The sequence below is a fragment of the Amaranthus tricolor genome, chromosome 1 (assembly GCF_026212465.1).
Source record: "Amaranthus tricolor cultivar Red isolate AtriRed21 chromosome 1, ASM2621246v1, whole genome shotgun sequence".
Taxonomy (NCBI): Eukaryota; Viridiplantae; Streptophyta; class Magnoliopsida; order Caryophyllales; family Amaranthaceae; genus Amaranthus; species Amaranthus tricolor.
The window spans coordinates 37,009,576-37,023,171 of NC_080047.1; the positions used below are offsets into that span (position 1 = coordinate 37,009,576).

The 13,596-nt window shown below is 37.4% G+C and overlaps 1 protein-coding gene across 1 annotated transcript in view; it reads right to left on the minus strand.

The window, feature by feature from the left end:
- The window catches only part of LOC130824160 (uncharacterized), a 36,382-nt gene that overhangs the window by 17,468 nt on the left and 5,318 nt on the right, over positions 1 to 13,596 (minus strand). Inside the window, exons 6-12 of the mRNA XM_057689056.1 lie at positions 6,924 to 7,033; positions 6,759 to 6,836; positions 6,562 to 6,668; positions 5,907 to 6,001; positions 5,711 to 5,826; positions 2,204 to 2,307; positions 38 to 115 (exon numbers count right to left, since the gene is read on the minus strand). Coding sequence (XP_057545039.1) covers positions 38 to 115; positions 2,204 to 2,307; positions 5,711 to 5,826; positions 5,907 to 6,001; positions 6,562 to 6,668; positions 6,759 to 6,836; positions 6,924 to 7,033 — 688 coding nt within the window. The remainder of the gene's footprint in view (positions 1 to 37; positions 116 to 2,203; positions 2,308 to 5,710; positions 5,827 to 5,906; positions 6,002 to 6,561; positions 6,669 to 6,758; positions 6,837 to 6,923; positions 7,034 to 13,596) is intronic.

Below are 13,596 nucleotides of genomic sequence, written 5' to 3' on the forward strand. Positions count from 1 at the left end.
TACGTCAGAATTACGAATAGGATAAGTCGTGACATACCATGAGTTTTTGAATTTAGGAAATTTTTCCTCCTTGCTTGTATCATTGAAATAGAATCGTGAAGCCACAGCACAACCACTGTCGGAAAGCATGAGAACTCATCAGTATCAAAGTATGCCAAGGGACAATGAGACCAAAACAAAAACCTCTATTTTGAGTAAACCTCGTAAATCTATTTACCTAAAGGTTCTACTTTCCTCTCAGTCTCAACTCTCATTATAATAATTGAACAAAAAGCTATTAGGAGTCATTCGATATCACTTGCATTTTTTCAGTTTTCATTTTATATTTTGAAAACAAAACTTGTTCGGCAAAACTAATTTACAAAGCAATGTTTCTTTCCTTTAGCAAAATCACAACAGGAATTTTTCTCATTCTTGCTTATAAAAGTTGCAGCTCTCTCCTTCCCCTATCCTTATCTCTTCCTCCCATCTCCATCCTTAGTCCCCAATCTCTATCCTAGCTAGGAAATCGAAAACTATCATTTTATAAAACAATTTTTCTTACCTTTTAGCAAAATCACAACGGGAAATCGAAAACCAATATTTTTCGTTTGCTTCTCTCTCTTTAATCTTCATAAAAAAAAATTATAAAAAAACAAAAAAAAAAAAAAAAAAACCCACTTGAATTTGCCTCAAAATTGAAGTTCTTGTTTTAAAATATTGTTTGTTTTAATTTGGATGATGTTTTCTTAATTCAATACAAAATTCATCTTTTCCTTATTTCCATGAAAAATTCAACTTATAGGTTGTATTCTTTAGATTTTTTTTCCATGATTTCTATTAAAATGTAATTATGGTTGAGGTAATGGGGTTTGCTCCATCAAACTATTGTAATAAATCATCTTTTCTTTGAAATCAATACATAGTGGTTATTCAAAATTAAGGATAGAAACATGTTCTAGAGTTCCTATTAATCAACCAACTTCTGAATATAAGTTGAAATTTGTATTCCCAATTAGAAGTAAAGCTGAAATTAAAATGTTTGTTTTTATTTGGGTGCTGGTGGTTAGGTTTTTGCAGATGGTTGTGGATGGGCTTTTGTCGATGGTGGCAGTTGAGCTGGTGCCCGGTAGTGCTAGATGAGTTTTTGTAGGCGGATGATTAGTGTGGTATAGTCAAAAATTGAGGAGATGATGTTGCTGCTGCCATGTCCATGACTTGAAACAGAATAAAAATAATGCCAGTGGTTATGTTCTATAATTGTTTTATAATAAGTGAAATAAAACTAACTAGGTTTTAGTTTTGTAAGAAAATACTGAAATTTATAAGTGATGCCAAACAAGACCTTAATTACTTGGTAATTCTTTGTTCTTTCTGTTTTCTTTTGTGCAGTTCTCAACAATGTTGCTTGGACTCATATACCATGTCGGACACGGACATATGTTAAAGTGTCTGAATCGGCCACTTGAAACAATCTCAAGATTTTAGACTTAATTAAAGTGCCTGAATGTCCGACCCAATTTCAAGTGTCAATGATACGACACGGGTACTTGAGGTAAAGAGAAGAATCCTAGGCTCCTAGCAACAAAGGTTCCTAACACACATCTTTGACCACAAAACTCTTAAAATATATTAACTAAACTCATAAAATTGATATTCTCAAAATTTATACTGAAATGAAAAACAAGATCCCATATGAAATAGAATTTCCTCATACTCCAATGTAGTTTATTTGTTAATGAATATGAAAATACACATTCCGGTGGGATTTTGTTTGTTTCATCATAAAGCATATCTCTACAAAGTCACCTTCTTGCAGTTTTTAAAGATATTTAGCAGTTTAGTAGTCCATAGATAGCATGACCTCAAGAACTATTGCAACTAATAAAATATGGAGGAAACATAAATCTCCAAATGTAGTAAGGTATTCTTGCTTTGAGTACATGGAGACATGGACAGCAAACAAGATAAAGAGACTATCAGAATGCTTGGTATAGTACATGAACATCAAACTCATGAGGTATGACTCAAGTCTCAATACATCACTATTCATTTTGATATTTCTATTTATTTCAGCTTTTAGCTTACACCACACATTTCCCAACAATGAGGATGAGGTGAAACAGACTGCAAAGCCCTTTCTGTCTGTGAAAAAAGTCTGATTTCTGAGTTCAACCACCAAGATTCCCATTATAATACAATCCAAAGTTTCAAGTGAACTGACCTGAATTGCACATAATTCACATCATTTTCATGTCCAGACAGAACATCCATCTCATGCATAGGTTGTTCAAAATCGTCTGCACCAGATTTGCAAGCATTCCAGACCTGCAGGCATATACAAATGAAATTATTTAACTTGCACTCGGTTATAGAACATAGCAAAAGATATTGCACTAAGAATAGAGTGATCGTGATAAGGTGAGTTTAGCGCTATTAAAGATAAGATGCGAAAAGAAAGAGTACAACCGTTCATATACACAAAACATTAGGTACTTGAGCTCTAAAACAGAAGACTTGACAAGGTATTGCGAGAAATAACACAAAGACAAACTAAGGGGGTTGACCAGGCAGCCCTTGAAAGATCAAAAAGAGATTGTTTAAAACATTTCAATTACTGTTAATGTAGTAACTAAGGATCTAAGATATAGACGATTTGAGAAACTGTTGTAGAGATGAAAGATGCAAGAAAAAAGAAGTAGGGGGAAGACAGACGGGATTCAAAAATGCATGGAAGACCTCATTAGAAACTTTGGAACTACTCCCTCTCCCTTTGATGTAAAATCCATCATGACCACTTTTTCATTTTACATGGAAAGATTTTTCAAGAACTTGTGTTTGAGGGGAATGACTAAAAATGGTCCAACTAAACTCATTTACGTTGGGATTATTCGAAGTCAATGTCAAGAAGGTCGAAATTGTAGTCAAAGTCTTGGTCTACTTAAAGTCTTATTATTCAAGTCACTTGTACTTGCATGGTCCATTCGAATTGCATGAATATGTTGCTTGCATATTGACAAAGAATGGTAGCATTTTAATTCATCCTTGGTGATGTATAAAAAGCCACGGTTTGCTTAAGGATGCCATACGTGTTTAAAGTGTTATTTTAGCCACCAAAGTTACCTAAATTAGCACGCATGATATAAGGCAATTGGATTATTAAGTTGCTAATTAAGTTAGTGATTTATGGGTGAATAATTCTGAATTGAATGTGGTAATTTTCTTGCCTTGAATATGGAAAGTTTTTAAAGAGAATAATTTCATTTATAGTCGTCCATCAAAGGATTGAATAGAGTAATTACTGCTGGTTTGACTATTCTATCAAAGGCTTGAAGGGCTAAATAAGGCAACTGTGAGTTTTGTCTTAAATCACACGGTTACTGCTCTCATCATTCATTTCAATGGCTATAGTAATATTGTCCATTCATTTCATTGTGATAATCATTAAGATGGGCATCCAAAAGGCAACGTATCATTATTTTATGGGATTAATTGCTCACGTTTTTATGGGGGTTTATTGTTGATTTTCTCTTCAATTTTCATCATTCGTTTGGTCATTCAATGTGGCTGGTTCAAGAGTGATTATCTTTCATCAAAGTTATTTCATGGGTAAGAGCATCCAAGGTAAGCATTCAAAGTCGTTCTATTGCTTATTCATATGGCTCCTGGAAAGGGCATTCAAGGCTTTAAAACTAATTCAGAGAAGAATCCAAAGGTCACGTATTTTTGGGCTACGTTTTCCATCATCAACAAGGGATAAATGAAGCCATTCAATGGTAGATGTTAAAGGTCTTTTGTTTCTGATTTTATTAGTAATAATAAAGAGTCATTTATGGCTATGTAAGAGTCTTTTGATTTAGCATCCTAAATGCTTAGTATTCTAGCAAGTTTACGCAGGATTCTAGTGCCTTTATGTAATTACTTGAATGGTTTGTATTCAAGTAAATGGTAGTTTAATTTCTGATTTTTCATATGCTTTGTAAGCCTATATAAAGTTATAGTTGATGAATGGAAATACACGAGAATACAATGACATGAACAAAAACCGAAATTCCAATAGAAGTTGTAATCCTTTTCTTATTCATATACTTGTGTTTAAGTATTGAATGTTTATCCAAATTGTGAGTTTTTTCTTACATTTGATGAGATTAAAGTGTTAGTGAGATTTCCATACATTTTAATTCGTAATATTCTAATTTGAGTTGAGTGTTCCTTAAATTGATATTATAACCTGAAAACGACGACGTATTAGAGTTCGAACAATGTGTTTCAAACTCCAATATTGCCAAGATCGAGTGTATGAGGTTTTGTGACAAACAAATTACGCTATCAATGATATCGATGTTTGTAGGAGAAAATAATGCAATTAAAACGACACAAAATTTAACGAGGTTCACCCAACTAAGGCTACATCCTCCGGTGTGTAGTATCTCTTATATTATCAAAAGGAGTTCAAAGAACTCTCAAATATGGAGAATTACAATAGAGAAGAGATATAGGCTAGTGTTTGGCTTGGGGTGTATTTTGTGGAAGTTTACAATGTGAATGAGAGCTCTCTATTTATAGGAGAGATCACACTAAGTAATATTAAATACATTAAAGCTATGAATAAATGATAATGAAACATCTCCTAGCACTTGGAAGAGTCAAAAACAGAATCCTAGGAGCATCAGAGACATCGCTCGACCAAAGCAGAGGCTCGCTCGGTCGAGCGGCCTGGTCGAGCGGACTTCGGGAAGTTTCTGGTTGCATTCTGTCTGCTCGCTCGACCCAACCTGAAGCTCGCTCGGTCGAGCGAGCTAGTCGAGCGGCCCTTCAGAGGGCTTCTGACAGTATTGCTCGACTTGCATAGTAGAGCATCTTAAACCTTTGAACTTCTTCATTAAGTCCCATAACTCCCATGAATAATTCATACTTCATTACCTCATTAATCCATACTTTAATCATCATCATAAACTACAATAATCAACTTAATACACCAACATTAACACACTCATTGGATTCCAAACCCAAGAGTCACACATGAATGCACACACCAAATGTGCACTCAAGTCACACTAATCATAACATAACCTAGTAAGTTTAAGTGAGTGTTCCTTACTTACATATCTTTTAGTTTGATTCAAGTGAGTGTTCCTTATCAAACACAATTGTTCGTTTATTTGTTTTTTCCATATCTTTGAAAAAATCCCGAATTTTTAACCAGAAAATCTTGGAATCCTTTTCAAACTCTTGAAAGCTATTTCAAACAAAAAAAATATTATTTATCGTAACTTCATAAAATAGCCACGCACTTATATCACTTTCCCCCCATTTTTGTTAAACTAGTCCCATTAGTTTACACATCACCCTTCCCTTTCTCCTTCTTCCACTTCCCTCCAGTGTACAGAATCTCATGAGAATCTGATTATAAATTTCGAATAGCAATAAAAATTCATTGCATATCTCTTCCCATTCCTGCCTCCAACAGTGACCCTTATATTTTCAAAGCTAATGCTTAGGAGAATGTCTTCCAACCTTCCACTCTTGGTACTTTTCCTTATTATCCTTAGTTTTCTTTCGTTGTTTTGTTTTACGGAGGAGCCTTCAACAAGTCACAAACTCACAATTAACTTGCATCAAAAAACTTACAATAAGCAAGGCTATACACATCTGGATGATTAGTTTTCATCAATTCATGGTTATAATAAAATTTGAATGTAATTGCAAACCCAAGGAAAATAGAGCATACCCTTGCAAGAAAATCTGAGCTACCAGTAACAAAGACAGTCCCACTAGCGTTGAACGCACAGCAAAAGATCTGATGATTCTGTTGTATGGTGCTAGAAGAAGCAGCTGTGCTCTTCCCTACAAAATTTCAGAGCATCAGTCAATCTCCAGTCATAGAAAAATTTTGAATACAGACAGATGGTAAAGTACATGTCAACCTGCAACAGAATCTGAAGGTCTGGGAATATAAATACGTGGCTTGAACTGGGAATACCTTGCATCCCATAATCTACATGTTCCGTCATCAGCTGATCTATGAAAACCAATTAATACAGTGTTGAACGATTAATAAAATGAAAGAGCAAATAAAAAATGGCTGCCACAAAAAAAGAAACTATTATACCAGAGAAAGCTAGTGAATACCAAAAAATAAAATAGATACTCACATCGCCAAAGGCTAATGAAAAAAAGGTAGTTCGTGATGGAATTAAGGGAAAACAAAATTTTGCAACTAACAAGCTTAAGTAAAACTTTGTAAAAGTAATTAATGCATTGTTTCATAATGTCTTGATGTGCAAACTGCAAAGTACAAGAAACTTCGGGATCAGCTAGCTTATAGTGAGTCAATTACGTAAAAATAAAGGTAGGGGGAGAAAAATGATTGGCATGTAACATTTAATAAAGAACAGATGCCTCAAATGAACATTTCAACACACGGCAAGCAAACTATTGGTATTTCAAACATCTGATAGCTTAAACAAGACTGGGTTCAACAGAAGTACAAAACTAGATTTTAAAGCAAAAAACCTGTCAAGACCAGAAAAAAGAGTAACACAACAAATCCCCATAGAAAAAAAACAGGGCAAGCCTTACGATAGAAGCTGATACGCAGCACTAGGTCTTGGACTGAAAGCAATCGCAGTAACTGCTCCTGTATGCCCATGGAGGACTGAAATTGGCTGCCCATCTGGCAAACGCCACTGTCATAAAAAAAATGCAGTAAGTACTCTGTAAGAAGGAAAAGGATACATAAAACACTATTAAAGTCAGATGAGAAACACGAAACTCACAATTCTAATGATACAATCATTTGAAGACGATGCCACAAGAGCATTGTTGGAGCTCACAGCCAAGTCAGTAATGTCACCCTTGGATAGTTACAGATGTATATTAGTGACAGATACATTAAAAAATAACAGCAAAAATTAAAAGATATGCGAAGAGTAAAAACACACTTCATGCCCACGGCAACTGGCCAAGCAATAGGCGGACTCCATTGACCAAATCTTAACAAGGCGGTCATCTGCTCCAGTGATGACAAATCTCCCCGAACGATCAAATACAGCTGTCAAATGAGTAAAAAATAAAACTACTAATTGACTAACTGATATATAGGTAGAATCTTCAGTTCTTAATGTAAAGCAAAAGAGGGAGAAAGAGAACAATTGACTAGACCACTTCTATTTGACTAGTAAGTTCAAGTATACGACTAGGTTAACAAAATAGAAAAGAGTAGCATGATAATCGCAATACCTTCCAGTAATTTTGCAAACTCAACGATAACTACCAATGAAAAGAAAAGATTTGGAGACCAAATGCAGTCAGTTCTCCTGATGTGTTACATTTTGTCAGAAGTTTAAGCAGCCAGATAAAACCACTTCTATTCAGATGCATTACCAGTTTCCTACTTTGAATTAAGTGGACACAAGGGAAAAAGAAGAGCTACTATGATGTTCCACTTGTATTTGGTACATTTATTTCCCAGGTGTAGTGATTGAGGAGAAATGAAAGGGTCCTGAAGTGGGCTTTCTCATTGAGTTTCATGTGTGATGTAGAATTCTTGATTCAATTTAGTCTCATGCCTTTGGGACCTGTGGGGTACAACCATTATCCCAGATGCTGCAAAATTGGGGCAGTCTGAAAATCAGAATGAAACTAACGCAACAAATGCCACAGATATTAGATTTCAGTCTGAAAAGTCTTTCACCTCCCGTCCCAGAAAATCTTAAATGCCAAAAGATGGCTATCCCTATAACAAAGCCTGAAAATCCACAGACAATGATGGGAAAATAAAGCAGAAAGAGAAAATCTCAGTTTTACATAAATAAAAAAATAAGAGAGAGAGAGAGAGAGAGAGAGAGAGATTAACATTAAAGGGCAAGGCTATTACATTTACACATGTTGGACAATTGAAGAGAGATGAAGAAAAGAATACCATGAAACTTCCCTCACAAAGTTTATACTTCTGTAGTGGCTGGCACAATAAAAGTGGCATACATGTTACAACCCAACATGGTTTTGGCAGATACAATTTCAGCTTTTAGAGGAATATATAGCTAAAAGTCAACAGTAAAAGATCAAGGGAAAAAAGGTTCTACCTCTGAACATATTGACAGTGACAGAATCATGGAATTTGCTAGCAACAAAGCATCAACACTTTGTTCATGTCCTTTATGAATAAGGATATCATAAATAGTTTGAAAGTGAAAAACAAACTCAGCCATGATATGATGTACAGAAGAACTTTAGAGAGGAAGAGAAGATTGATTATATTGCAAAGCAAAGTAGTACAATGGTGAACTGTTTAGAGTACAGCCAACTCCTATACCATCAGGTATTTCCTTTACAATTTACTGGATGCCTATCACTCTTTCAATGCTCTTATTTATAATTTTGAAAGTTACTGCCAGCTCATAAGATCTAGCAATTCCCTCCTCTTCTAGATAATTCATTTGGTTATAATTGATTCTTTGTACTTGGCTGAATTATTCCTTCCAGCTCAGCTGCTCCAATTTCAGCAGTGGTCCCTCTTGTTTGTTTAGGCATCCTTTGATAATTGACCCATGGCTTTTCTTTGGAAAACGGTACAGCAATACCCCCCCCCCACCCCCATGGATTCACCTTGTCCTCAAGGTGTAGTTGGGCAACAGAGCGGCCTCTCCTCCCAAATAACTTCAGCAGCGGGCAATTGTTGCCATTGAATCAGAACCTCTAACATTCCAGCGGGCAATTGTAACAACGATCCAACACAGCAGCAGGAACAGTTTGCATCTCCAAAGTGTCCGCGATTTGTGACGGCAATTCAGTGGCCTCAGAAGTCCCTCTTGCTAGCTCCAATTGAGACACATGAGGCAAAACCCCGGCCCAACGGACCACTGGTGACTACTCATGGAGACTGTAGACTAGCCCCACAAACCAACACAAGTCTTTCCAGCGCACTTTAACCTTACTCGTGCGCACTTAAGAAAACTTCCCAGGAGGTCACCCATCCTAAGATTGCACCCCACCAAGCACGCTTAACTGTGGAGTTCTTAGTGAATGGACTCCCTAGAAAACAAGATGCACCTTGTTGATATGAGTAGTCTATCAATCCTTTTTAAAGCTCAATCCGGGGTATCACACATGAAACACCGGATGGATGCGGTTGCTAGTAGGAAGAGCGAGTTCATAGGCTGTTGCTCCAATTTTTTTGTCACCTTGTAAGGCCCGTAGTAGCGAGGCGCCAATTTTTCATTGTATTTATGAGCTAAAGATTTCTGTCTATAGGGCTGCAATTTGACGAACACATTATCTCCATTAATGAAATTCACATTCCTTCTTTTCTTATCTTCTATATTTTTCATTAATTGTTGGGCACGCAAAAGAAGAAATTTGAGTTCATCCAAAATAGCTTCCCTCTCTAGTAGCATTTCCTCTAAGCTACCCAAGGTGGTGTTACCTTGACCAATATGACGTAAATATGGAGGTAGTCTCCCATACACCGCTTGGTAGGAAGACATTCTTGTTGAAGACTGTGGAAAGGTATTATAGCTGTATTCCGCCCATGGTAACCATGTTACCCATTTCCTTGGTTGTCCATTTATAACAAAAACGTAAATAAGTCAACAAGGTCTTGTTAACTACTTCAATTTGCCCATCGGTTTGTGGGTGATAGGTTGTGCTCCTCTTGAGAGAGCTCATATATAACCGAAATAATTCCTTCCAAAAGGTGCTCAAGAAGAATTTCTCTGTCAAAAATAATTGAAGCAGGAAACCCATGCAATCGAACCATTTCTTGCATGAAACTCTCAGCTACCATAGTGGTTGTGAATGGGTGCTTGAGTGGAATAAAGTGAGCATATTTGGAAAGTCGGTCCACCACCACCACCAGAATCGTATCCTTCCCAAATGTTTCGGCAACCCTTCTACAAAATCCATGGTAATGTACTCCCAAATTAGGTCGGGTATTGGTAATGGTTGGAGCAGCAGTGAAGGAAGATGACTTTTGGCGTTGGCAAACCTCACAACTCTTGACATAATCCACTATCCTCTTCTTCATCGCTTCCCAATGCCATTTGCTGGCTATTCGAGCATACATCCTTCTCCGGCATGTCCTCCAATGGGGGAATCGTAATAATGATGAAGAAGGGTTGGAATGAAAAGAGTGTTTGGGTAGTACGTAGCGCCCTTTGTACAATAATTGATTCCACTCCACGAAAAACCCTTAGAGAACGGATTCCCTAGCTAGAATGCGGCCTTTCATAGAACTCAACAGTTGATCTACTTCGACTGCTTTATCCAATTCTTGCCAATCTACTTCATTGGTGCTACAAATGGCTCCCAAAAAAACACAGTATCATTGTTTATCTGATAAGGCGTCATACACACCTTATTTGATGCCCTTGGGTTGTATCTTATCTCAAAATCAAAGCCTATGATCTTTGTGAGCCAATTTTGGTACTCCACACCAACTTCCTGCTGCTCTAAAAGGAACTTTAACCTGCTTTGATCAGTACGAACGATAAATTTCCTCCCCAAAAGATAGTGGCGCCATTTGAGTATCGCAAAGACGATGGCCATAAGCTCCTTCTCATAGATCGGCTTCATACTCGCTCTCTTGCCCGAGGTCTTGCTAAAAAATGCTATTGAATGTCCTTTCTGTGTCAACACAACACCAAGAATAAAAATAGAAGCATTTGTCTCAATCAATAATTGTTTTGAAAAATCAGTTAACAATGAAACAGGAGCCTCAGTCTAGCTCTCTTGAGAGCTTCGAAAGCTGCTAATGCCTCGTCATTCCATCTGAAGGCGTCTTTCTGCAATTTTTCAGTCAAAGGCTTGGCTACACTAGCATACCCCCAAACAAATTTCTGATAGTATCCAATTTGGCCCAAAAAACCTCTGAGCTCCTTCAAGCATCTTGGCACAGGCCAAGATAACATATTAGAGACTTTTTCCATGTCCATAGCAACCTCTTTCTCATAAATGATGTGACCCAAATAGGCTACCTTCTCAACCCCAAACTCGCATTTTTTTTGGTCGAAAAACAGGCTATGTTTTTCGAGGGTGGCTAGGACTTGGGATAGGTGGTCAACGTGTTCTTCCAATGTGTAGCTATACATGAGGATGTCATCAAAGAATACTTGCACAAAATGGCAAAGGTATGGCTAGAAGATTTCATTCATGAGGGCTTGAAAATTTGTTGGGTCATTCGTCAACCCGAATGGCATCACCAAAAATTCATAATGCCATCATGGGTGCGAAAAGAGATTTTGCCCACATCATTCTCCTTCATTCTAATTTGGTGATAACCCGACCTTAAATCGAGTTTAGAAAAGATCCGAGCACCATGAAGCTCATCAAGCAACTCATTTGAAATAATTGCTAGGATTGATAAGATACGAAGTACTTTGATGAACGATAACGTTTTCAATGAATTAACAAACGTTTGACGGAAAATAAAATTGCAAAAATGACAATGATTTAAGGAGGTTCACCCAATGATGGCTTCGTCCTCCGTGGTGTGTAGTTGCTTGTTTATACTATTTCAATGGAATAAAACACTCTTACAAATAAAGTATTACAATTGAGTAAGAGATAAAACAAAGGCTATGTGTTTGGCTTAAGGGTTGTGTTTGATGTGTGTGGATGAGCAAAGAAGCTTTCTATTTATAGTGTAATTAAATTTAATGTGTAATACTCAATTAAGACTATAGATAAATGCATAAGAAAACAGTCACAAGAACTCGAAGAGCCAAAACCAGATCCAAAGATCCCTGTTGCAGGCTGCTCGTCCGAGGCAGTGAGCAGCTCGTTCGAGCACATGCTGCAGTAGGCTACTGTCTGCTGGTCTATGGTGTGCTCGTTCGAGCGTGATACTTCAGTATGCTACTGGATTCAGCTAATGCAATTGCTCATTCAAGGCACCTCTTAAACATCTTTGCCTCGTTCAAAGCATCAATGACTTGAAACAGAAACCTCTTCAATTCACCATTAATCTTATTCATTGCTATCATTATTCATATGTTTAAGTCATTCTTTAACACCATCATAAACACCCACATTCAACACTACATTAATCCACACACTTAAAACTCCCATCATAGGATTCCATCCCATGAGTCACACATGAATGCACACTTGAATGGAGCACTCAAGTCACACCATTAATCTCAACATCATCAATTATTGGGATTGGGTATTTGTCTGGTATAGTGACTTTGTTCAGGCCCTGTAGTCTACACAAAATCTCCAAAAACCATCTCTTTTTTTGGCTAGTAGATGGCCTAATGATCCCTGCATAGACCATATCCTTTACCATTCTTTCAATTTCATTCTTTTGGATTTGTGGATATCGGTAGGGTCTTACACTCACCGATTGGTTCCCTCCTTAAAGACAATGGCATGGTCATGGGTGCGGAATGGAGGTAGGGAAGTGGGTTCAGCATATATGGTTGGAATTTATTGAGCAATGGTAAGAAAAATAGAGGTTCTATGTTGGTTTTGTTAGCGGTGTGTATTTCAATGAATTCAATCAAGACTCCCTGCTTCTCTTTTCTCAAAAAACTTTCCATCCCCTTCAATGAAATCCAGGTAACGGCCAAAGAAGGATCTCCTTTTAGTTTACCCACTGATTATTTCCAATTGAATAGCATCACTTGTTCTTTCCAATTTGTAATGATCTCACCGAGTTTCTCGAGCCACTGCAAGCCTAAGATAACATCAGAGCCTCCAAGTTCTAGAATCAGGAAGTCCTCACAAATGGTTAATCCTTGCACCTCAATACAGATTTGGCCACACTCCACCTCACCTTGTATCCTCTCTCCATTACCCAATATAACCCTGGACTTTGTGTGATTAGAGATGGGTAGGTTTAATTTTTGGCCAGTAGTAAGGGATATAAATTTGTTGGTTGCTCCTGGATCAATCATTATAATCACCTGCACTCCATGAATATCTCCCTTCATCTTCATTGTCTTCGGGCTCGACAGCCCACCACTGAACTCAAGGTGATGTCGTTCAAGGGTGATTCATTGATTTCAGTCTCCAATGGCTCCTCCTTTACATTCTTCTCTATCTCATCCAACTCCAAACATATTAAGAGGTTCAATTCTCATCGTTGACATTGATGACTGGGAGACCACTTCTCATTGCAAGTAAAACAAAGTCCCTTAGCTCGCTTATCCAGCATTTCATGGTTAGTGAGTGTTATGCGGGGTCTCTATGAGAAATTCCGTGGGTGAGTTGGATTGAAGAAAGCTCTTAGCATGGTGTTTAACGATGAGTGGGATTGGAAATTAGGGGTTGAAAATGGTGTTGATTTTGTTCGAATTTTGGGTTGTAGGGTATAAGAAAAGGTTAAGGGTGAGCTGGCAATTCTTTTGGAATGATAAAAGTCTTTGGTGGGGTCCATCATTTTAAAGCATTCTAGGTGGAGTTTTTGGTCTATCCTAATAGCTGCGGCCATGGCTTCTTTAAAGGGAAGGGGCCATGTACCCTTAATTCTTTCCTCACATCATCTTAAGTCCCTTCATAAAGCTCCCAACATCAATGAGTCATCAATCTTACCTAAAGTATTGGCTCTTTCAATGAAATCCTGTTGGTAATCTACAACCGTGCCAGTTTGATACACCACTAACCACTACTCTT